Here is a 22,880-nt window from a genome sequence, read left to right on the forward strand (position 1 = left end):
TTTTCTGTTCCATTTATTTATTTTTCCTCTTTTCTCTCCTCTCCTTTACTCCCCATCATAAGAAATTTCACAGTGTTTTTGTTTTAAATTTTGTATGACCTTTGGTTGGCCTATTTAAGCTCAAAATATAAATCTCACTCCAGTTCAGGGAAACTTCTATTTTCCTTTCACATTTCTTCCCCTGTATTGTCTCTTCTGTCCATTTCTGGGTTATGTATCAAGTGGCTTTCGGAAATTCTGTATCTGTTCTCTATCTCTCTTAGTTGTTTTTCTTATACTTCCTGTCTCTTTGGCCTTTTCCGTTGCATTCTGAAGGAAACCTTGAGCTAGGTCATCCTGTTCACTGCGTTACTTCATGAGTGTCCATTCTGCTTACTTGGCACATGCATCAAATCTGTTTATTTACCAAGGTTGCTGACTTACTTTTTCATAGCCACGTTGTTTTATAAGTGCAGTAGTCTTTCTGATCTCTTCATTGATGGTAATTATACAACCATTAAAATTTTCTATTTACTATTTTAGCAGTACTTTTTTTCCTTTCCATTTTAAGTTTTATCTCGTGTAGTTTTCTTTCTCGAATGTTTGGTGATTCTTGGTTATCTCCTCATGTTTCTTTGGGCACATGACCAAGTGAGATATACAGGAGCCTGTCTTCTGTGTGTGGCAGCCTCTTGTTCTCCTGAAGTCAGCAGGTACTGGGACATTGTCCTGTTTCTCTGAGCTCAGACACCCTTCCTCCATTCACTGTTACCCAAGGGGCCGTGTCAGTGCTTGCTGCTATGCACACAAGCATGGCAGGGGAAGAGCCCACTGCCAAGCTCATCTCAGTGTAATTCTCCAACTGGTCATCTTCATGAATGCCTCCCAGATCTCCTTCAGAAACACAGCTAACTCAACCCCGGTTTATCCTGCATGCTTGTTTCTCCATATAGCTTATTTTGTCTCCTTTCTACCTTCTAGGAATTCAAAATTTTTTTTCTGATAGGCTGAGTGCACTTACTGATTTTGCATGGTTATTGATTTTATATAGTCATTTGGAAAGTAAAAACAAACCAAAAAATGAGAACATACTTAAATTATTCAATGACAGAGAAAATTATCATAGAATACACTAGAAAAAGTGGTGAGAGCACTTTATGGGGAATGCATTCAAAGCTGTACCCTGAGATGCTCTACTCAGAGAAAGAAAAATCATAACTTTAAATCCAATCAGTACTCAAAACAGAAATGAATTAAGTATCCAGCCTAAGAATTTAGAACAAGAACAATAAACTATACTGAAGGAAGTAATTAAGAACAGAGATTAATAACAAAACATCAAGAAACAGCTGTTATAAAAATCCAACAGCTTGCTCTTTGATAAGGTCAACAAAATGAACAGATCTCTGGTAAGTCTAATGAAGAAAAGATTACACAACTGCATTTCTACTGTTTCTACACAACAGTAGAAATGAGTGGCTAGAACCACAGTTTTAGAAAAGATTAAGTTTATATTACTATATAATACTATGCTAATGAATATGTGGATTAAGTGAATGGTTTTATGAGAAAATGTAAAACTCTAAAATGATTCAAAGAATTAAAATAAAGACAAATGAAGATGTGAGTGATTTCTAAAATTTTCTGAGAATTACTTCTCCCTAACAAGCTAAATGTGGATAATTTTCCAGGCAAGTTCATCAGAATTTTCAAGGAACAGATTGTTTTTCTATGTTCTACGAATTGTTTCAGAGAAAGGAAAAAGATGAAATAATTTAGAATTAATATTATTTAACTGTCATCCCCATGATGTCACAACCTGGTAACGGGAGAAGACACACAAACACACACACACACACATACACACCCAGAGATTTATAGATATTAACATCTGAAAGAAAATTCTAACCTAATGGGATTTTTTTCTCTTAAATAATTTACCAAGACATAGTAAGGTTTTTTCTTTGAATGCAAAGATGACTAGCTATATATTACAACTTTTTATATCATATCACTGCAGATATGATAGGTTGTGAGAGAAAAAGAATTTGACTACCTCTGTAGTTGTAAAAAATGGGCATTGGTAAGTTAAAATCTATCAATTAAAAAAAACATAGTGAGCTAGAAATAAAATTTTTTCTCTTAAGATACATATAGTCTTCCAAAGCAATAACCAACATTAATGTCAGTGGTAAAATATTAGAACAGTGAACAACATAAGGGTATTTGCAACCCCTACCACTAACCAGTGTTGTTCTGCAAATTCTAACGTAGTGCTTCTCAATGTTATTTGAAGAAAAACTCTTTTTAGTGAAGGGGAAAAAACCTTCAGTTTTGCATGGAACAAGGTTTGGGACTTGTTTTAGTCAACTTGATAAGGCAAAAATAAAAAAAGGAGTTTGTCTAATTATTGGAAATAAGTAATTTATAGATGACAGCAATCTGCCCGTACAACCCAAGAGAATCAACTGAAAAATACTTAGAACAAATGGAGTTAGAGTTGGTTATAAAACATTTATATAAGAATCAACAACTTCCTCAAATATTAGCAAAAAATTAATTAGAAAATAGGGGATAAAAAGATCTCATCAAAAAGCAACTATGGGGACTTCCCTGGTGTCACAGAGGTTAAGAATCCACTTGCCAATGCAGGGGACACGGCTTTGAGCCCTGGTTCGGGAAGATCCCACATGCCATGGAGCAACTAAGCCCGCGCGCCACATCTGCTGAAGCCTATGTGCTTAGAGCCTGTGCTCTGCAACAAGGGAAACCACTGCAATGAGAAACCCACGCACCACAACGAAGAGTAGCCCCTGCTCGCCACAACTAGAGAAAGCCTGTACACAGCAACGAAGACCAAATGCAGCCAAAAGTAAAATAAATAAATAAATAAAATTAAATAAAAAAAATTTAAAAAGCAACCATGTAAAAAATTGCTCAATCCCTAAAAAAAAAAAGAACCCCCCAAAACCCCCCAAACCTAACCTCCCCCCCAGAAAACCTGAGAACTTTCCTGTGATCCATTAAAGTCAATTTGAATAAAGTAGAGATGGCTGATACCCCTTAGTGGTAAAATCAATACTGTAATAACTACAGTTCTATCCAAATTAATTAGTGAGTTAAATGGAATTCCAATAAATATCTCAATGGAATTTGATGTAGGTTGAAAAACTATATCTACACTTCAACTGGGAGAATAAGCACAATATTAAACAAGAAGTTTTATAAAAATATGGATAATAATTTGTGTGTTTGCTGGGGCAAGGAGGGCTTACATTATTAGCTATTAAAAAACATTACAGACTCCCTTGTACTGCTGCTGGTAAAAGGGGAACTGAAGGGCTATCCGACGATACCAAATTCTAAAGACTTTCCTAAATATAAAAGTATTAGATCTAAAAGGTATACATCTATTCTGAGGAAATAATCAGAGATGCACACAAGTTGTTTATATAAGAGTGTTTATTTTTAAAATCATCTTAATGGAAAATTTGAAACAATTTATTCAGCAGTAGAGGATTTGAAGATTTTGAAGTTTGGAATACAGTGCATCAATTACTACTGTGTTTTAATGACGTAGGAATATGCTCACCTACGTGAAACTGAAAAAAGGCAAGATTATAAAATAGAGTGGGTGAGTTTAGAAGCCTACCTCTTCTTCTTATGGTACTTTGTGAGTGGATTACGTCATCTCTCTAAACCTTATCTGTTATGGATGATAGTGATGTTATTTACCTAATGACATTGTTTCTAAGATTACGTGAGAGAGAGCACGTGGAGAGTTTATCCTATTGCCTGGCATGTGGAAGCCTGTAAATGTGACTCGAGGTGTTGATAAGCGGTTATAATTTCTGTATGTATGTAAATCAAGAAATGAGGGAAATATACTGACATGTTAAAGGAGCTTATCTCTGGGTAGAGGGTTTTAATGAGTGATTATTATGTTTTCCTTCATAGTTTTCGTATTTTCTACATTTTCGACAATATATAAGTAAATTTTATGACAAAGAAATTTTTTTAAGTTAGAAAGAAATATAATTTCTTAAAAAATTTCTTAAGTTAGAAGAAATTTAATAGGAAGTATTTATGGGTGGGAGATAGAGAGCTGTGTGATTCAATGACTATTGTAGCTGAAAGTCTACAATAGTAGACTTTTCAGAAAGCTGAAAGTTTCTTTATATTAAAATGATAGAATTAACAATAACTAGAAAGAAAGGAGTACACATTATTAATGCTATATTTTCACTCTCCTACTTTACCCATGAGTATTTACTTCCTTGGATTTGGTTGGTCTCCTCTCGATATTTTGAGGCCATTTCCACTTTTTCTCATAGCCAAGGACATCTTTGTTCTTCTGGGCAAAGTTACTACTGTGGGGAGCCACAGAACCAAGACTCCTCTAAGCTGTCCCCGGCCCCAAACTCTTCTCCTGTTTTAAAAATCATTCAAAGTAGGGGTTCTTGAACTCCATGGCATTAACTCTCCTGCTTCTACTATGCTTTCCCTCTCGTTGAGCTGAGAGAACACTCTCTCCCGGGAGAAGTATATCCTGCCCGTGTGATGGCACTTTCATGTTTACATAAAGCAGTCGAGCTGAACCATGTCAGAACACGTCCCACCGGAATTCAAACATGATTTCAAAATGACCCTATCCTAGTCTCCAGTTACTACAGCCTTGCTTTGGAACATGCCTTTAAACTCATCAGCTTTCTCAAGCATCCAGCCTTGAACACACCTGTTTGTTGTATAGTTGAGCCTTTGGTAAACTGCAACACAGAGAAGTGATTTCTATAACCTCTAGCAGGAGATGGTGACCCTTTTCCTTCTTGCTGTTAGCTTGGGCCCCCAGCACTGATCCCTGGCAGCCCTTCCTCCAGTGAGAGCAATCCTGGCAGAGTGGGCACAGAAAGTGGCACCGTTTGCAGTGTTGTCCTCATTGACCAGTGTTTACAGGAGGTTCTGCTCTTGGCATCTCCAAGATGATATTTTGTTTTTCCTAGTACTTAAGTACCTTCTCTGTATGGAGCTCTGTCTGAATGCAGGGAGATGAGCAGAGCAGTGAGAAGACACACACTCTTTCCCCTGGGAGCCTTCATGGATGCACTTAAAACGTCGAACATTCAGGAACATTTATTCCTTGTCTCTCATTTGCATCCCTTCCTTCGTATTCCTGTGTCATGTTGCTTGAACTTGTATTCAGTAATGCATCTTTTTGTTTTGTATCACAGTTGTTTCTGGGTCTGTCTCTCTCATTATACTGTGATTTCCTTCAGGTTGGAGCTGGGTCTTCCTTGCATCTGTACCTTCAGCCTGAATCCAGGTGTCTGGAAAACGGTTGGTGCTTCACAAATTTGTGTTGAGTGAGATAAGATTTGACAGTGTCTTAGATGCTGTGCGTCATGTCCCTCTGGCTTAGAGTGTTTTGATTTTCTTAATGTCCAAAGCTCAGTCCTTGGAACAGGAATGACTTATTTTGTATCTATCCAACGAGGTATTGCACTTATGTGTGAGAACCGCATCAATGAACCAGGAATACTCTTATAAAGCATGCAGATGCATCTGCAGTGGCTGTCAGTTCAGCAGAACAAATTAATTAGTTGAAATAATCCTTTGTGCCACCAAAGGAAAACCAGCCTCTCCCTAGTAAATATGGTTTGCTGCTTATAGAATAATAATCCTGAGTGCAGTGGAGCTAGAGCCCCCCCCTTCTGCCACCTGGAGCAGTGGTCTTGCATGATGATGCCTCATCAGTTCCCTTACCCTTCCCTCCTGCTCTGTTTTCTCCTCTCCCCTGTCCTTGCCTCTGTAACAGGATGCTGCGTGCTATTCTCTTCCCATCCTCTTTACTTCTTCCCTGAGAGTCCTTGGCTTCATGATGTAGTATTTTGCTCTTTTACATTTTTACATATTAAAAACTGTATGTCCACTGGGATTTTTAAATAAAGGAAAGCATAAAGAAACAGAAATGGTCTCCCACACAGATAAACCTTCTTGATGGTTTGAGGAAGTAATATATTCACATGGTTCAAAAATTAAAAAAAAACCACTACTTATGATATTAAAGTTTCCTTCCTCTGCCTATCTACTCGCTAGGCTTTTATCTCAGTGATAGTTATAGTTAGCATTTTAGTATGTGGTTTACCATAAAAATGTCTAAAATATGATGTACACCAGCATGTGAGTTAAAATGGATGTATGTGTATCTTTTCTATTTACATGGAAGAGTCCCCCACGAAATTGCTCTGAACCTAACTTTTATTATTTAATGTGTCCTAGAGATCTCACCGTAGGCACCCCCCTCAGTCTATCTGATTCTTTGTAACTGCTGCATAGTATCCTGTTGTGTGGATGGTCTACCTTACTGTGCCAGGTCCTTGTTAATGTGCATTAAGACTTTCTCCTGAGCTTTTACTGTTTCAATAATACAAGTATGCCTCTCCTTTTTTTTTTTGCCTCTCCTTTTATACATATCTTTGAACACTTCTGCAAAGGATATGTACATTTTACATATCAATGTTTATTGCTCTCCAAAAACTAAATTAGTTTTTATTAACTTAGACACTCCACCAAAGTGCTAGGATGTACCTGATTCTCTATCAAACTTTTCTAGTTTCTCTCACTGTGACAGAAGAAAAATTTTATCTCATTGTTTTGATTTATATTTCTTTGACTTTGTGTGAAGATGATGACTATCTTTAATTTACAGGCAGTCTGTAGTTTATCTGCCAACTTCCTCCTCCTATCCTTGGCCTTTTTCTGTTTGGCGGTTGTATTTTCCTTGTTGGTTTATATAAGGTCTTTAACTACCTCCTCAGGCCTTCCCTGAGACTCCATCTAAAATAGGAACTGAGCCACTGAGCCTCACAACAGTGTGTTTAATCCTTTGCATAGGATTATAGGCGGATATTTTTCTCACTTATTCATGGGCTTCGTTTTTTCCAGAATATAAACTCTTAAGGAGCAAGGATCTCATCTATCTTGTTCATTATCATTTCTCCGTCATGTAGATCCAAGCCTGCCTCATAATAAGCACTCAGATATTGTTGAATGACTGAATAAAAGAATAATTGAATTAGCCTATGTATGTCATAAACATTTTTTTAAGTTTTTTTTCCCCAATTGAAGCTTTGAATTTTCATACAGCCAAATTTATTAATCCTTTTCCTTTATGATTTCTGGACCTTCCTCATTCCAAGTTTATAAATAAACTTACCCATGCCTCCTTTGGAAACTTCTGTGGTTCCATCTTTTAGATTCAAATCCTAGGGCTCTATAAAATTTATTTTGATATAAAAATAAAGGATCTTGTCCTAATTTTCTCACAGTAGTTGGCTAGTCCATCATCATTCATTGAACTCTCTCTCCTGCAAGGGTTTAGCACAACAACTTATGGTAAACTGTGTTTCCATGTAGTAAGTCTTTACCTGGACTCAATCAGATTGTTTTAATTACTGTAGTTTCATGATATGTTTTAATATTTGGGGAAGCTGGTTCTCCCTCATTTCTTTTTTTTTGTTTGCGGTACACGGGCCTCTCACTGTTGTGGCCTCTCCCGTTGTGGAGCACAGGCTCCGGACGCGCAGGCTCAGCGGCCATGGCTCATGGGCCCAGCCGCTCCGCGGCATGTGGGATCTTCCCGGACCCGGGCATGAACCCGTGTCCCCTGCATCGGCAGGCGGACTCTCAACCACTGCACCACCAGGGAAGCCCACGAAATGTTTTTTAAAAAGGCACAATAAGCCAGTATGTAGAACAAAAGAACAGGCCAGGAGGCTGGAGCAAAAAAACCAAACAAACCAGGATATCAGCACAATTTCAAGCTGGCAAGTAGAGCAGGAAAAGGCAGAACTCATTTTCAAGAAGTGGTAACATTGAAGTTGAAGCAGTCCCGATACAAGTGTGGAATTGGAGGCAGCTGGTATTTCTGAGGGCTAGGGTTGAAAGAAGGATGACTTGGAAATCTAACTCAGGAATGGTAAGATCCCTAGGACCCTTCCCCCACCTCACTGAAAGTTTAAAAAAAAAAGTTGTAAGGATGAGGGATGAGGATGGTGGTGTACCAGGAAGGGAAGTTGGAATTGGGATGGAGGTAGTAATAGAGATATAAATCTTCTCCATGGTAGGAAGCCAAAAAAAAAAACTATTTTTTTTTAAAATTAAGAAATAGAATATTCATGCTTTGAAGGAGATAAATGACAGATGAAACCACACACAAAAATTGAACATGATTGTGTGGGTGAGGGAGAGGACTGGAGCTTCTTTTATTTTAATATAAGCCTAGTATAAGTAGTACTGTTGCTTGGTAGACTTTTAAACTATGTTCATATAGCGACAAAAATTAAAATGAAAGACTTTATGCCATTGTAGAGAATGGGTCTCTAGCACAAGGCTTGGCATCGAGGTATTTAATAAGTACTTGTGAAGTGGCTGAATGAATATTATTCAGTTATTTAGAAAAGTCTCCAATTTCACCCTTGTCATTGGTGCTAGGTAGAAATTAGAATTAAATAATGTGCTTTAGGGATTAATGAGTAGCATATTTCGATTATCACAGTATAAGAAACCAGTCTTTTTATTCTGGAGACTATAGAATGTTGGAAGGCCTTTGAATATAGTTAAAAGAATAAAATGTCAATCTGAACTTTGAATTTATTTTATACTTTTCATCATGGAAGTTTGGGGGTTAAAAAAATACATGTGTTCGTATGTGTTTATCAAGAGGTGACAATATTTTCTCTCTCAGAAAACCTCTTTGACTTAGGCACTAACTTATGACGTGGGCCTGATAACTTCCCTCTGCCTTTTTCTGTCTTTGACATGAGGTTATAACTTGGTCTGCCTCAAGATGTATGCAGTTGAGTATTGAGATTCTCTGGCACCTAGTTCTTTGGTTTAATACTGTAAACACAGTAACTGAGTGTGGAAGTTGTTGCCTCTTCCAAGAATATAATCAGAATGTCAGAAACTAGAGATTTAGTTTTAGTAACATGATCTCCTATTTGAAGCAAAGTATCCTCTCCAGGGAGTCCAAAGTTCTGCTAGTATATGAAGTAACCAGTCAATGACAGGTGAGTATTATTCTCCAGAATGGAAAGTGTTTTTGGAATTGCTCTACAGAATCAAGTCCAATATATATTTGTAAGTAGCCATGAATTTGTTGGGAAAAAGAAGCTTTTTTTAGAGAAATTACCAAGAAATAGTATTGTGTAACATTCGTTAAGGAACTAATTTGTTTTTTCTTTGTAAGACACAGGTGAGCTTGGCTCACATTGTGTTTTCCTCTGTGTTACGTTGTACCGAATGGTCTAATATCTTGAGCATGCACATTGGCTTTTTAATCTCACAATTTTACACTCACAGAGTTATTATTTGACTAAGGCACAATTATTTTTGCTACCTGGTTATGTAAGAAAATAATTTTACATGGAAATGGTACTCAAGTAAAAGTTTCAAAAATGAAATATTGTACCAGCTAAGGTCAAATACTTAATTGATTTGGGTGTCTTCTGTACAACCATGTTAATTGAAAACCATATTTTAAAATTTCATTGTTCCTAGAGTGAATTACTGGAATTTAAACGAGAGCAAGAGGAGGAAGAAAGAGCCAAAATCCAGCAGGCTGAACACAGGAGGTATAAATGGCAATAAAATGAGCATCCTTGGTTAAAACACTACCTATAAAGTTTTTTCAATGTTTTGGGGAAACACTTAAGTAATATTGAATACAGTTTTGGAATCTATATTACCTTTGAATCTTTATATTATTGGGGTGTGGTATTTGTGAGGATGCCAGCTGCTTTGCGTGCACACACACACATACATGTACAACATCCAATTCTTCTGAACTGGTGGCATGAATTGACACTAGAAAGTGAAATCAGCTCTCAAGCTATATGTTTATTTAGGTCATACTTCATTTTCCCCCCATGGAACAAAGCATATTAATCCTTTGATATGATGCTTTACCATTTGTAGACTACTTTAGAATGATTGAACTAGTATAGATGGTAAGATACTCATACTTGAATATAAAAGCTCAGACAAGAACTACCATTAAAATTGTTTTATGTTGACTAACATATTAGGGAAAAAATCTTAAAATAGAACTAGTACGTAATTTTTAATAGTGGAAATAGTCTCTATCTTATTTCTAATGTCAGGCAGTAAGAGTACCCAGAATATCATGTTGATGTTGGACCAGTGCTCGTAACTACCATAGATATCATTATTCTAGATTTTCCTAGGGAGCAGCTGGGTTATTTGAGTTTACTGCAGTGTGATTGTCTCAGGAGAAGAATTTAATGTAAAGGCTTTCATGACTTAAAGGAGCAAATTCTTTTGAAACTGACTGGCTTCACTTATGTGTTTAACCCTCCCACTATCACTAAGGTGTATTTTTAAATTGTGGTGATTTCATTTTGTAAATGAGACTTTAAAAAGTGTTAATGGAAGCTCCCAGTTCTGCTGCAGCTGCCAACCATGGATGTGTACTCATGTTATTTTGACTGGATTTTTCTGCTTCCATAGCCCAGTCAGAACAGTTTTAAAATATCAAATGTGAATTTATGTGTTCTTCTCTGGTTATAAGGAAACATAAAAACTCTGATACACTGGTTAGACTATTTTGTTGGGTAAAGGGGAACTGTTACTGCTACCTATTTTATAATAAAGTAGGTCATGAATTAGTTTAGTCTTTTACTTTTCTTTCTCTTTAAAAGTCTTCCTATTAAAAAACCTGATATTGTATTTCTATAACACTGGTTAGTAGTAGCCAGTTACTTCTCTGAATTTCTGAGAATTGGATTATAAAGCTTTAAGCATTTTAAAGATAGTGTTATGTCACATTAATAGGTCCCATTGCTAAGAAATTAATCTTCAATGGGCACCCAATAAAAATGCATTATTTGATTAGAGGTGGAAAAGATTACTTTTTTGTTACAGGAACCTTGACCCTTATTCTTTATTTCCTTATTGCTGAACACCTAAATATTGGTGGCACTATTTATTTCCTACATCTCCTATTCTTTCTATTGATTCTAGTTAAATGTAGATCCAAATTTAATCCAATAGGAAATCTCTCTGGATAATAAACTCAGTAATCAGTTTTGAAGCAACTGATCAAGTCTTTAAACATATTTTATGCTCTCTATCAGCTTTTGATAAAACTTATGTTTGTATTGTCCTTTGGAGTTTATAGTGAGCTTTTCTATGTTATATGAAAATACTCGTTCAGTTGTCTCTTAATGAATAAAATAGCTGTGTCCATTCCTGCTGAGGGCAACAATACAGACTATGTAGTTTGAGCATATGGGACAAAAGTTAGGTTTTCTCCAGGGACATAATTTTATTGGAGACAAAAAGACAATGTGTTTCCTACTGTTTGGAAGTTCACATAGCAGAAAGCGCAGCCCTGAGTTTTATAACAGAAAGCTTGTAGATTCCTAATAAGCTTTACAATGAATCCCATAATGATTGAACCTGATTGCACCTGAACCTGACCCAGTGTAACTTTTTGAGTAAGAGAAGAAAGTTGAAGCTCCAGTGGGAAAAGACAGAGCACTGTGGTCAAGGACTTGAAAGGATCTGGGCCACAAGCTGGAAATTGGAATGAACTGAACTGATTTATTGAAACTTGGACCATCCTTGAACAATAGTTTTTATCCTTAGAAGAAAATTCAGAGCACTAGCTTGACAGCAATGAAATGTATGTATTTTGTAACACTAGTAAACAAAAATATAAACTGGTACTTTTTTCCCCTATTTGAATTTGTTACTGAGTCCAGGCTCGTACTTCTCGTCCCATGACAGGCCAATAAATCAGAGACGAGGTGCTGGGGCAAGGAATAGCGACTTTATTCGGAAACCGGCAAACTGAGAAGATGGTGGACTCGTGTCCCAGAGAACCATCTTGCCTGAGTTAGAATTCAGGCTTCTTTTATACTAAAAAGGGAGGGAGTAAAGTCAAACATTTCCTGGTTCCCATCAGCCTCCAGAGGGGATGTGTTAATTTCTTCCTCCCTGCAGTCATTCACAGGTGGGCCTGGTCAGGATGCTTTGTGTGAGCTAAACAGGTATTTTACCTCATTATCTGAGAGGAAGGGTTCTCAAAAATGGGCCATTCTGTATAATTTAAGCTTATTGGCAACATCCCTTTAGTGATTAACTTGTAGTAGAATACAAAAGATTCTTCCCTATTACAAATTCTTGATAGAAATTGAAAAAGGTAATCTGTTTACCACCCATGATCTCTAGTTGACCCACTCTGCTGTCCTCTTAGTAACATGCTTAAAAGTGAATCACATCACCTTGTGTGCATCACAAGTTATCCATCTTCAAAGTGTTTGAGTGAATTGAGTGCAGTGGACAGTGAACTACATTCACTACCATGGGAAATTTCACAATGCAGCTGCAGTCACAGAAGCAGGCCGAGGTGGGGACCATGCACCTGGACAATTCATTCATTCACCTCTTACATATCAGGGCACACTCTGTGAAGCCTTTGTTCTAGGCACTGGGAATAGGCGTAAACAAGGCAGAGAAGGTCCCTGACTGCATGGAATTTACAATCTGGAGGAAAGAAACAGAAGTCAACAATTTAACGGCGAGATTATTTCAGACAGTGATACACACCAGGAGGACCACGTCACAGAGCGATGTTAAGAGAGAGATTAGAGACGATAGTTCCTCAATGAAGAGGTGACATCCAAAAACAAGAGCTGGTCACATAGAGATGGGGGGGCGCAAATCATACAATGGAATGCCCCCTCTTATCAAGCATAGGAACAAAAGCAAAGGCCCTAAGTCAGGAATGAGCTTGGTCTTTCTGAGTCCCAAATGATTTGATTATAGATGGTGAGGAAGAGAATAATACAACATGAGGTAAGAAAGGTAGGCAGGAAATAGAAGATTCTGTAAGCCAATGATTTTATTCTAAGACTAATAGGAGTCATGGGAGGGTTTTAAACAAAATTCCGGAAGGCATGATCCCTTTTATAATTTAGTAGGGTGGTTGTATGGAGAACAGATTGCAGAGGGCAGGAGTGGAGGCAGAAGCAAGATGAGAGACGACAGGGATTTGTACTAGAATGGTTGTCATCAAAAGAAATGGGTGATTTAGGATGTGTCTAGTGGGTGAAGCCAACAAGAATTCTAGTGGATTGGATGTGGGGTGGGATGGGGGATACTGAGGGAAAGCCCATCTTTGTTACTGACAAAAAGACTGGATAAAAACAGCCCCAGGCGTATGGACCATCCAGCATACCATTGGTTGTGTAGTTTTAGGGGGATCAAGGTCAGTTCTGTCTTCCTTAATATTCAAGTCTCCAGCTCAAGTATCTTATTTCGACCTGCATGCTGAGAGGTCTAGAAAAGGTGACTTAAACATTCAGTTCTGCAGTGAACCAGGCTGACCAGAATATGGCACCTGGGTAGATTTTATGGTGAGAGATTAAAAAAAGCCTTCTGATAACTAAGATGTGACCACTGCCAGACGCGGCTTGGAGTTGAGGAGAAAACAGCAACCCCATAAGCCAGAGACTAACCTGGGTCAACATGCAGTTGGCATTTTAGCTGGCACACTGAGCAAGACCACTAGGCAAACCCCCAGGCTCTGATTTTGCCACTCAGCAGTCATTATCCTCAAAGTTCCCAAATCTCCCACAGTCGCAGACTTACAGCCACCCACCATGACCACATTCGCTAAACTTCATGACTAAAAAGGAGGCTAACTTGACTGGGTCCTGCCTAGCCTCCCTTCCACAAGCATGGATTGAGTGGTTGCTGTGTTCCAGGCACTCTGTTTCTGCTGAGAAGCCTATGGTCTTCATGACACTGTTCCTCAATAACCTGTTCACATCATAGGGTACCTGTTACAATGCTATTTCTCCAGCCACCATGTCCCTGACTCTACTCAGCCATACATGGGCAACTCAGAGCATGGTGTGGCCTTTTTCTTTTTTAACTTCAAAAAGTGTAAGATATAACACACAGAAAGTCCATGAAATGAATATTTAGGATGATTAATTATAAAATGGACATCCAGGTAACCAGTTCCAGGAATAGAATGCAACCATCATCCTATAGGTAGCCTTATCCTGACCTTTATGATAATCACTTCCTGCCTTTCTTTATCGTTTTACCTCCTATATGTTAAACTTAATTTCTGAAATTGGTTGCTGCAAGTATGACCGAACATCAGGGAAAAATGTACCCCTCCCTTCTTTTGAAAGCTTGGGTTCCCTTCTTCTGATATTTCCCTTTTCCCACACTCTCTTCCTATTTTCCTTCTACTTTTCACTAATGGGATTTACCTTAGCAAGACTGGCAATGGGGTACAGGATATATGGGAGGGACATCTGTCTTGTAAAAACAACACCACAGAGCTATGTTTGGTTTCTCTTTATGTTTTAGCTCTTGCTGAAGCTTCCATCTTTCCTCAGCTTCTGGGGTTCACTCCTGGCATGGCCCTGAGGGGTGTGGTTGCTTGGGTGACCAAGGCTCTTGTGGAACTGGTAGAGGTGGGTAAGTGAAACTCTGAAGTTAAGAATTTATGCCCCTTTTGGTCTGAGCCAAGACTGGCACCGGCTCCACCAAAGGACTGTTCACAGCGTGTCATATGGTTAATGTGAAAAGAAGTGTCTGTAGATTTCTTCTGAGCTGAATGGGGGCAGCAGTCCCCACAGTCAGTTCAGACAGCACATTAGGTTCTCAGAAATCTCTCAGCCCTGCAGCAAGCTTTCCACTTACACACATTTTTCATTGTTTTAAAGGGTAAATAATGCTTTTCTGGACCGACTCCAAGGTGAAAGTCAACCAGGTGGCCTCCAGCACTTTGGAGGCTATTGGAATATGAATAGTGGTAACAGCTGGGTGAGTTTTATTTTTATTTTTTCTAAAAAAAATCTTTCAAAGTTGAAGAATAAAAACAATGAGAGTTTTAAAAATATGTTGTGGCCTTCTTCCCAGATACTATTTTTTTTTGGCGTGCTATTCAGCTGTGTGATGGGCAGTCAGCCAGGGTGATTACTGTAAATTCCACAATAGCTTCTGAGAGATGGAGAAGGTCCTGATTTCAGCTCCAGTCAATGCCAATCACAATAAAAAATGACACCTGCCCTTTGTTTGCTGTGTGATTGCCTGGACTGCAAGGCTTTTTAAAAAATCACCCTTTGCCCAGACCTAAAACAAAAACAAATGAACATTTTTTTTCAGGAAGATTTTCAGTGACATATGGTTATAAAAATAGTAAGCATTCTCTTGTAATATATTCTTTCAGTGAAACTAGCACGTCAAAGACACCAGCATTTAATTTTTCACTACAAAATGATTTTTAGAAACCCCTACAGCAAAATGCACTTTTTGAAAATGAAATGTTCTTACAGATTTCCGTGAAGAAAACCTTGCAACTGTGTTGTAATATGTGTGTAATGTGTTTTGTGTGCACAATATATTATTGAAACAGCACCAAAGCTTTGGAATGTATGGGATTGTGGGGTTTGCAATGTGTACAGAATCAAAACTAACTACAGTGGGTTTTACAATTTAATTGAAGCCCAAGTGTATACGTACCTACTCAAAAAAACCAGAATGGATAGAAACCTTTAAACTGGTAAAATACAACAAAGTAATCAAATGCTTGCTGACCTGGAAACTCTAGAGGAGATCACCCCTTAACAAATACTTGATGGACAAAAGATCATTTTTGAGAAGACAATCTGTTAGAAATCTTATATGCATGTTTCCTTGGAATGCATCTAGTGGTTAAAATTTATGGATAGATTTCAAAAATGTATCTATATATTGAAGATAATTAAGTGTAGACAAATTTGTAGAGAATGCACAGTGGATGTGTCTATTTATAAGGTATGCTCATGTGTATCACTATGGCGTTCAGAATAGGGACAATGTACAAGAGAGAAAAAAGAATCAAAACACAGTATCTTTGCATCTTGTGTGAAATTGACATATTACTGACATAAGAATACACGAGTAAGAGTCATGTGGAAAATAGGGCATTGTGAATTTAAGACTATCCAAGTTTATAGAATTTATAAGTTGTGAAATGTGATTGAAACTCAGATTTTGGACAGGACTTGGAAACTTGCTGTACATTTTCTCCTCTACTTAATAATTCCTCCACCACCACCACCACCAATTTAGAAGGTACATATACATAGAAAAATACCTGGGATTGAAGGGAAGAGGATGGGAGAGAGTAAATGAAGACTGCATGGGCTGCTGTTAGGAGAATGAGGATATGGGAGTCTGGCTCACCACTGACTATTGGTAGGTCTTAGGTAAGTGAGCTGTGAATCTCCACTTAGGTTCCTCACAGATAAAAAGAGAGGAACGTTGCTTTCTCACGATGTGATGTGAGTGAGGATGATTGAAGATTCCTTAGTAAGATAGGCATATCCAAGTCCAAAGTGTATACTGGCTTCTCCCTTGCGTGAAAGAAGCAGTGACACAAAGGTAAGAACTTGCTCAGTCTCCCATCTCCACCTCACTTACCTACACACATCTCTTCCTCTATGTCTGCTTTTCCTTATGGACCAGATTCTATCTCCTCCACCTACTGGGGAACTTTGTTCTAACAATGTTCTTCTCTCTCTCCTGAACTGTCAGCTGTCATCTTGACTAGAAAATTCCCATCAGCAGAAAACTTAAATAAATATACATTATATATTGAAGCCCCTTTCCCTCTTGCTACTGTCCTGTTTCTTTGTTCCCCTTTAGAGAAAAACTTTGGGGTATCTATCCTGTCTCCAATTTCTTTCCTCCCTTTTCTCTTAAACCCAGTCTAATCGGAATTTAGACCATATCTGTCTAACCACAGTGTTCTTCTCATGGCTCCTGACATTGTCTACATTACAAAATCAAATGGTTATTTCTCAATTTTCATCTTTTGACCGATCAGCATCATTTGTCATGGTGAATCACTGCCTCCTCTTTGAACCTCTTTTTTACTTGGCTTCTGGGACACTGTACTCTCCTGGGTTTCCACCTATTTCAGTGGCCACTCCTTTCTGTTCTCCTTTGCTGAATCCCCTGTATCTTTCTGTCCTCTTAACACTGGAGTGCCTCAGGGATCCACCTTGGACCATCTTCTTTACATTCATTTAATACCTTCATGGCCTCATTCATTCTCATGAAATTAAATACCAATATGCTCTGTACTCCCAAATTTCAATTTCCAGCCTAGACCTCTTCCTCTAGACTTGCAGATCCATTTGTCTACCCAACATCCCTACTTGCATGTCTAATAGACATTTCAACCTTAATATGTCTAAAACTTCACCTTTGATCCTCTTTACCCCAATGCTCTATCTGCACTTTTTCCTGTTTGTGTAACAGTACAACCCATCTCTCACATCCTCACAGCTGACCCATCATCAAATCTTCTTGACTCTTTCTTCAAAATAGATCCCAACCTCTATCACTGCTCATCTCAATTCTTGAAATAGTCTCCTCGATGGTTTCCTTGCTTCCACACTTACCCACCTAGAGTCTGTTCTCAATATGAGACTGAAAAATAAGTCAGACCCTGTCACTCCTCTGCTCAAAGCCCTCCAATGGCTCTGATAACTCTCCAAATGTTTGGAGTAAAAGCCAAAGTCCTTAGAGTAAAAGCCAAAGGATTTCTATTTACTAACCCTTACAGGGGCTCCATGATCTAGACCCCACTCTACTCCTCTGGCACTCTCCTCCTACTGCCCTTCTTCCTCATTCCTCCCAGCCATGCCAGCTTTCTGGCTGTTCTTTGAAAACTTAAGAACTGGCTGCTCCCTCTGTACTCTTCTCCAAAGTGTCCAAATGATTTGTTCTCTTTCAAGTATTTTCTTGAGTTCCAAGAATTCCTTGGCCATTCATTTAATGCTGCCACCTGTGCCCTTACCCCAGGCTCTTGTCATTCTCTTTGCAGTCTCCATTTCTTTATTCAGTAGCACTCTGCAACTTCTAACCTAATTTTCTAACATCATTTTCTTAGATGTTTTGTTGACTAATTACTCTTATTCTCTCCCTGTGGTAATTTATGTTCCATCTTCCATCAGAGCAGGGCCCTTTGACTGTTTTGTTCACTGATATATCCCAAGCATAACACAGTGACTGGAACTTACCACAAGCACAGGGAGACATGTGGTTGTGGCTGAGGTCACCAAAATGACAGAGATTTAGAACCAAATGATGTGTAATAATAAAATGATTAGATACTGAATTTAAAATAACTATGTATAAAACATTTGATGGAATAAATATTGGATTTGAAATGATGAGCAAAAACAAGAGATACAGACAACCAGGAAGATTTCAAAGAGAGCAAAACAGAACTTCTAGGAATAAAAAAATACAATCTTTGAAATTAAAGCACCCAATGAATTTATAACAAAAAGAATACAAATTAAGAATTAAACCAAAATATCATTTTTCATCTATTATTTGGCAAAGCACAAGAGACTGACAACATACTCTGTTGGCAAGATGGGGGAAACAGTCTCTTTCACACTTTGGCGGTGGGAATTCAAAATGATTTAAACCATATCTAGATTAGTTACTGTCTTCCCATAAAATAAAAACCAGGCCTACACATATCACAGAAAAGTTTTACTAAATGTTCAAGAAACAGATTATTCCAAATGTCTAGAACGTTTTCCAAATAAATGAAAAGGAGGGAGTATTCTTCCAAAGGATTAAGCAGGTGAATGTAACTATGAATCAAAATCAAAGACTATATAGAAAATAAATTATAGCCAGTCTCACTCATAAACATAGATTAAAAAAATTACAACAAAATTTTAAGATTCAATAATGAATTTCTTAAAAAAAGCATAGTATATCCTTATCAAATTATATTCATCCCAGAAATACAAACTTGGCTTATCACAAATAAACAAAAAAAAACCCAAAAATCTGCAAGATAATTTACCTCATAAATTATAGGAGAAACACCATATGATCATCTCAATAGATACAGAGAAAGCACTTGATAAGTTTCAATACTGATTTGCAGTAAAAACTTCTAGCAAACTAGGAATAGAAAAGGATCAAAGTTCTATAATAAAAACACATCAAAAGCTTTTCTTTTGAATCAGATATAAGCATTGAAAAGGAAAACATTTATAAATTACAGATGATACAATTATCTACTGAGAAAATCCAAAAGAATTTATATTAAAATTATTAGAATAAACAAGGGCCTAGCCATGTTGGTAGATAGAGGATCAATATATAAGAACTAAGTTTGTCTCTACGCGTAGAGAATCAACAAAAAAACCTAATAAAAAGGTAAAACCAAAGATGTATATTACCTTTAAAATACATCTACAATTTTATAGAAAGACATTAAGGAATAAATAAATGGTGTTTTACCTTGTTAATGGATATGAATGAGCTCTCAAATAATCCGTTGATTTAGTTAAATTCTAATCAGAGCAAAGAACCAAGGATAGCCAATTCACTCCTAAAAATATAGAAGTACATATGGGACTTAATAAAATATTTAATATGGTATAGAATTGGCACATGCAGACCCAACTATTTCTAGAATTTTGTTGTATGACAAAAGGTAGAGCCCATCATAAGGGGAAAATGGACTCTCTTCAACAAATGCTGTTGGGACAATTGAGTACCCACATGAAATCATTAAAAAAATCAATTCCAGGTAGAGTAAAGCTTATAAATAGAAAGGAAGACTTTTTAAATTCTAGAAGAAAATAGACTATTTATAAAATTGAGCTAGGGAGGATTTCATAAGACCCAAGGTATAAACTAAAAAGAAATGATAAATATACATTAAAATAAAACATCTGTTCATCAAAGGACACCATACAAAAATAAGAAAAGTTATAAACTAAACTTTTAGTGTGGATATGTTTTATAAATAACAAGTGGACAAGAGGTTAGTATACAGAATATATTTAGAATGTGGCATTTGTTTAGAAGTTGGTAGATGACAATTAAGCTCCTACAAGGAATCAGAGAGGAGAGCTCACAGATGGGGCTTGGAGGATATGCTGGAATCAGTAAAAAGCCAAAGACAGAGAAAGAATGGAGGAAGGCAGAAAATATGATAAAACTATGATGAAAGCCAAAGAAAAACTTGTTTCTTGAAACAGCATATGGACACTTAAGTAGTAGGCCTTTGATCAGCATATTTTGGGTAGAAAAATTAGACCGATCTTTATTTTTAAAGCTTTTTCTAATTTAAATCACATTCTTCTCAGGTTACTTAATACATATTTGTTATTTGATTATTTATAATTTTTATTTTTTAAAAATTTTATTGGAGTATAGTTGATTTACAACGTTGTGTTAGTTTCAGGTGTACGGCAAAATGATTCAGTTATACTCATACATGTATTCATTCTTATTCAGATTCTTTTCTCATATAGATTATCACAGAATATTGAGTAGAGTTCCCTGTGTTATACAGTAGGTCCTTGTTGGTTATCTATCTTATATATAATAGTGTGTGTTAATCCCATGCTCCTGATTCATCCCTTTCCCTCCCTCTGGTAACCATAAATTTGTTTTAGGTATCTGTAAGTCGGCTTCTGTCTTGTAAGTAAGTTCATTTGTATCATTTTTAAAAAATTAGATTCCATATATGAGTGATATCATATGATATTTGTCTTTGTCTGACTTACTTCACTTAGCATGATAATCTCTAGGTCCATCCATGTTGCTGCAAATGGCATTATTTCATTCTTTTTTATGACTGAGTAATATTCCATTATATATATGTACCACATCTTCTTTATCCATTTCTCTGTCGATGGACATTTATGTTGCTTCCATGTCTTGGCTATTGTAAATAGTGCTGCAGTGAACACTGGGGTGCATGAATCTTTTCAAATTATAGTTTTCTCCGGATATATGCCCAGGAGTGGGATTGCTGGATCATATGTAATTCTATTTTTAGTTTTTTAAAGATGCTCTATACTGTTCTCCATAGTACCATATTCTTTGATAATTTAAAATTGCTTTTATATTAAAAATTTTTTTTGGGTCTTCTAGAGTCCTTTATTACTTTTCATGATGCATCTAGGGTAGGATGTTTAAAGAATCACTTCAGACGATCCCTTCTCTGATACCAGTAGGTGAGACCCTTTGAGATGCTGTGGCAACACTGAATCCAGTGTCTTCAAAGGCAGTTAAGCATTTGCCATGACTCATGAGGCAACCTGAAATTTTAGTTTCCCAGAATGTTAGAGCACCAATAGTCTGAATCCCAGGTGTACCTTGGCCTAGCAGTCTGGGAGGCCTGATGGAGATGTCATGACTGTTTGCACATAGTGGGGGAAGGGGACTCATTTAAGTCTATCTCCTTTCCTCAACGTCCCCTTAGAAGTCACCTTCCTGCTGTATAATACAGTGCACCTCTACTCCATACAGTTCCATTTAAATTGCTCTGCTCCATACTATATTTGCCCTGTCCTTGCTGTAACTATGGAGGTGGGTGACAATATTTGTGAACACTATTAGTTGTGACCCGTGTTAGCCTATCTCAGAACACAGCTGATGAGCTGTCGTTCAATAAGCCATTACATTGTTGACAGAGACCATTTTGTGACTCAAAATGGAACTTGAAAATTAAATCACTTCACTGGGACTTGAAATCATTAAAAAAATAGTCAGGTAGAGTGTTTTTTTGGAGGAACTTCATTTTGGATTTACAAAGGCTTTGAATTTTGTTGCTGGTACTAATTTTTGTTTTCTTTTTCTTCCAGGATATATGAGAAATATTTTGCTTACAACTGGCCTTTGTCAACTGACCTTGAAAAACCACACGAGATGTTTTTCCTTCTTGCAGTTTTGTTCAGCCTGTTTTTACCTTGCCTTCAACTGCCCACCCACTCAGCTGAGCAGCTGGGGATGACTGGTTTCTCCCTGTCATTATTTATGCATGTTTGTAGGAGCTGATTACTGAACTCATATTTAATCTCTACTGCCAGTGAAATGCTGCATTATTTTTCTAATTGGTTTCACCTCATATTGGAAGTATAATTATAGACGTGTTAGTAAGATAGAAAAGGAGGGAATCATTTGATGCTTTCAGGTTAGTGAGAGCTGTGGGTGCTGCATGCCTGTCTCTCTAAACAGCTAATTCTTATCTAATTCTCAGATCAGGTTTGGGGAAGCTTTGGCACCTTTAGATTTGAATCCCTGCTTTCTTAATTCAGGGCACAAATGTGAGCAAAAGAAAAAAATAAATCTTTTATATGCTTTTAAACAAATTTATAAATAAAATTTGAACTGCTTCTGTGTAAATGGCTTTTGGTTTTTAATGAAAAGCTCTTGAGGGGTCTCATTTTTATATTCTCCTCTACAGTCCATAGAGATCAAATGTAGTACTATTATCACTATTGGATTTGGCTTTGGTCTTGACTGACTTACTAATGCTGTTCTTCTGGTTTCTCAGAGTGGGATAGTTCATTTCCTGAAAGGCCATGAAAAAAATCGGCTAGACACAGATACCACGTGTGGTTTGTGGGTATTTTGGAAACTTGTCTTTGCTCATGCAACCTATTTCCTATTACTAATTCAGTAGGTTTTCCTGTTCTACTTTTATGACCTTGAACCAGTTTATAGACACTAGTGTGAGAATATTGGTTTTCCACACTGCATGGTCTGGCCACCCCCATCCCCCCACGTTATGTAGGCGAAGCACTGTAGCATTGCATTTAATCTTAGAAGGAAGGTTGGAAGAGTAGATAATTTTTGCAGCTGGACACGAGTAGACAACACTTTGCAGCATTTAAGAGATCTTCTGTGTTACCAACTGCTCTGTTGTAGGTAACTTTCTAAACGTATATTTAGGGCAACACTGGGATTTCAGGTCCTTGGGCCGAGATTGAGGGAGCTCACAGAAGTGGGGTGAGGGTGTGGTACAGAAAGAGCTGCAC

At 37.3% G+C, this 22,880-nt stretch overlaps 1 protein-coding gene across 2 annotated transcripts in view; it reads left to right on the plus strand.

Annotated features, from left to right (window-relative positions):
• The window catches only part of EPSTI1 (epithelial stromal interaction 1), a 98,700-nt gene extending 76,462 nt beyond the window's left edge, over window positions 1–22,238 (plus strand). The window contains exons 9-11 of one of the 2 annotated variants that reach the window (XM_059995502.1): window positions 9,538–9,611; window positions 14,748–14,847; window positions 21,705–22,238. In XM_059995502.1, the coding sequence (XP_059851485.1) occupies window positions 9,538–9,611; window positions 14,748–14,847; window positions 21,705–21,713 (183 nt within the window). In that variant the 3' untranslated portion in view covers window positions 21,714–22,238. Of the gene's footprint in view, window positions 1–9,537; window positions 9,612–14,747; window positions 15,361–21,704 lie in introns of those variants that run through there. The other variant, XM_059995501.1, reaches the window with a different exon arrangement.
• The last annotated feature ends 642 nt before the right edge of the window (window positions 22,239–22,880 follow it).

The sequence above is a fragment of the Delphinus delphis genome, chromosome 18 (assembly GCF_949987515.2).
Source record: "Delphinus delphis chromosome 18, mDelDel1.2, whole genome shotgun sequence".
NCBI lineage: Eukaryota > Metazoa > Chordata > Mammalia > Artiodactyla > Delphinidae > Delphinus > Delphinus delphis.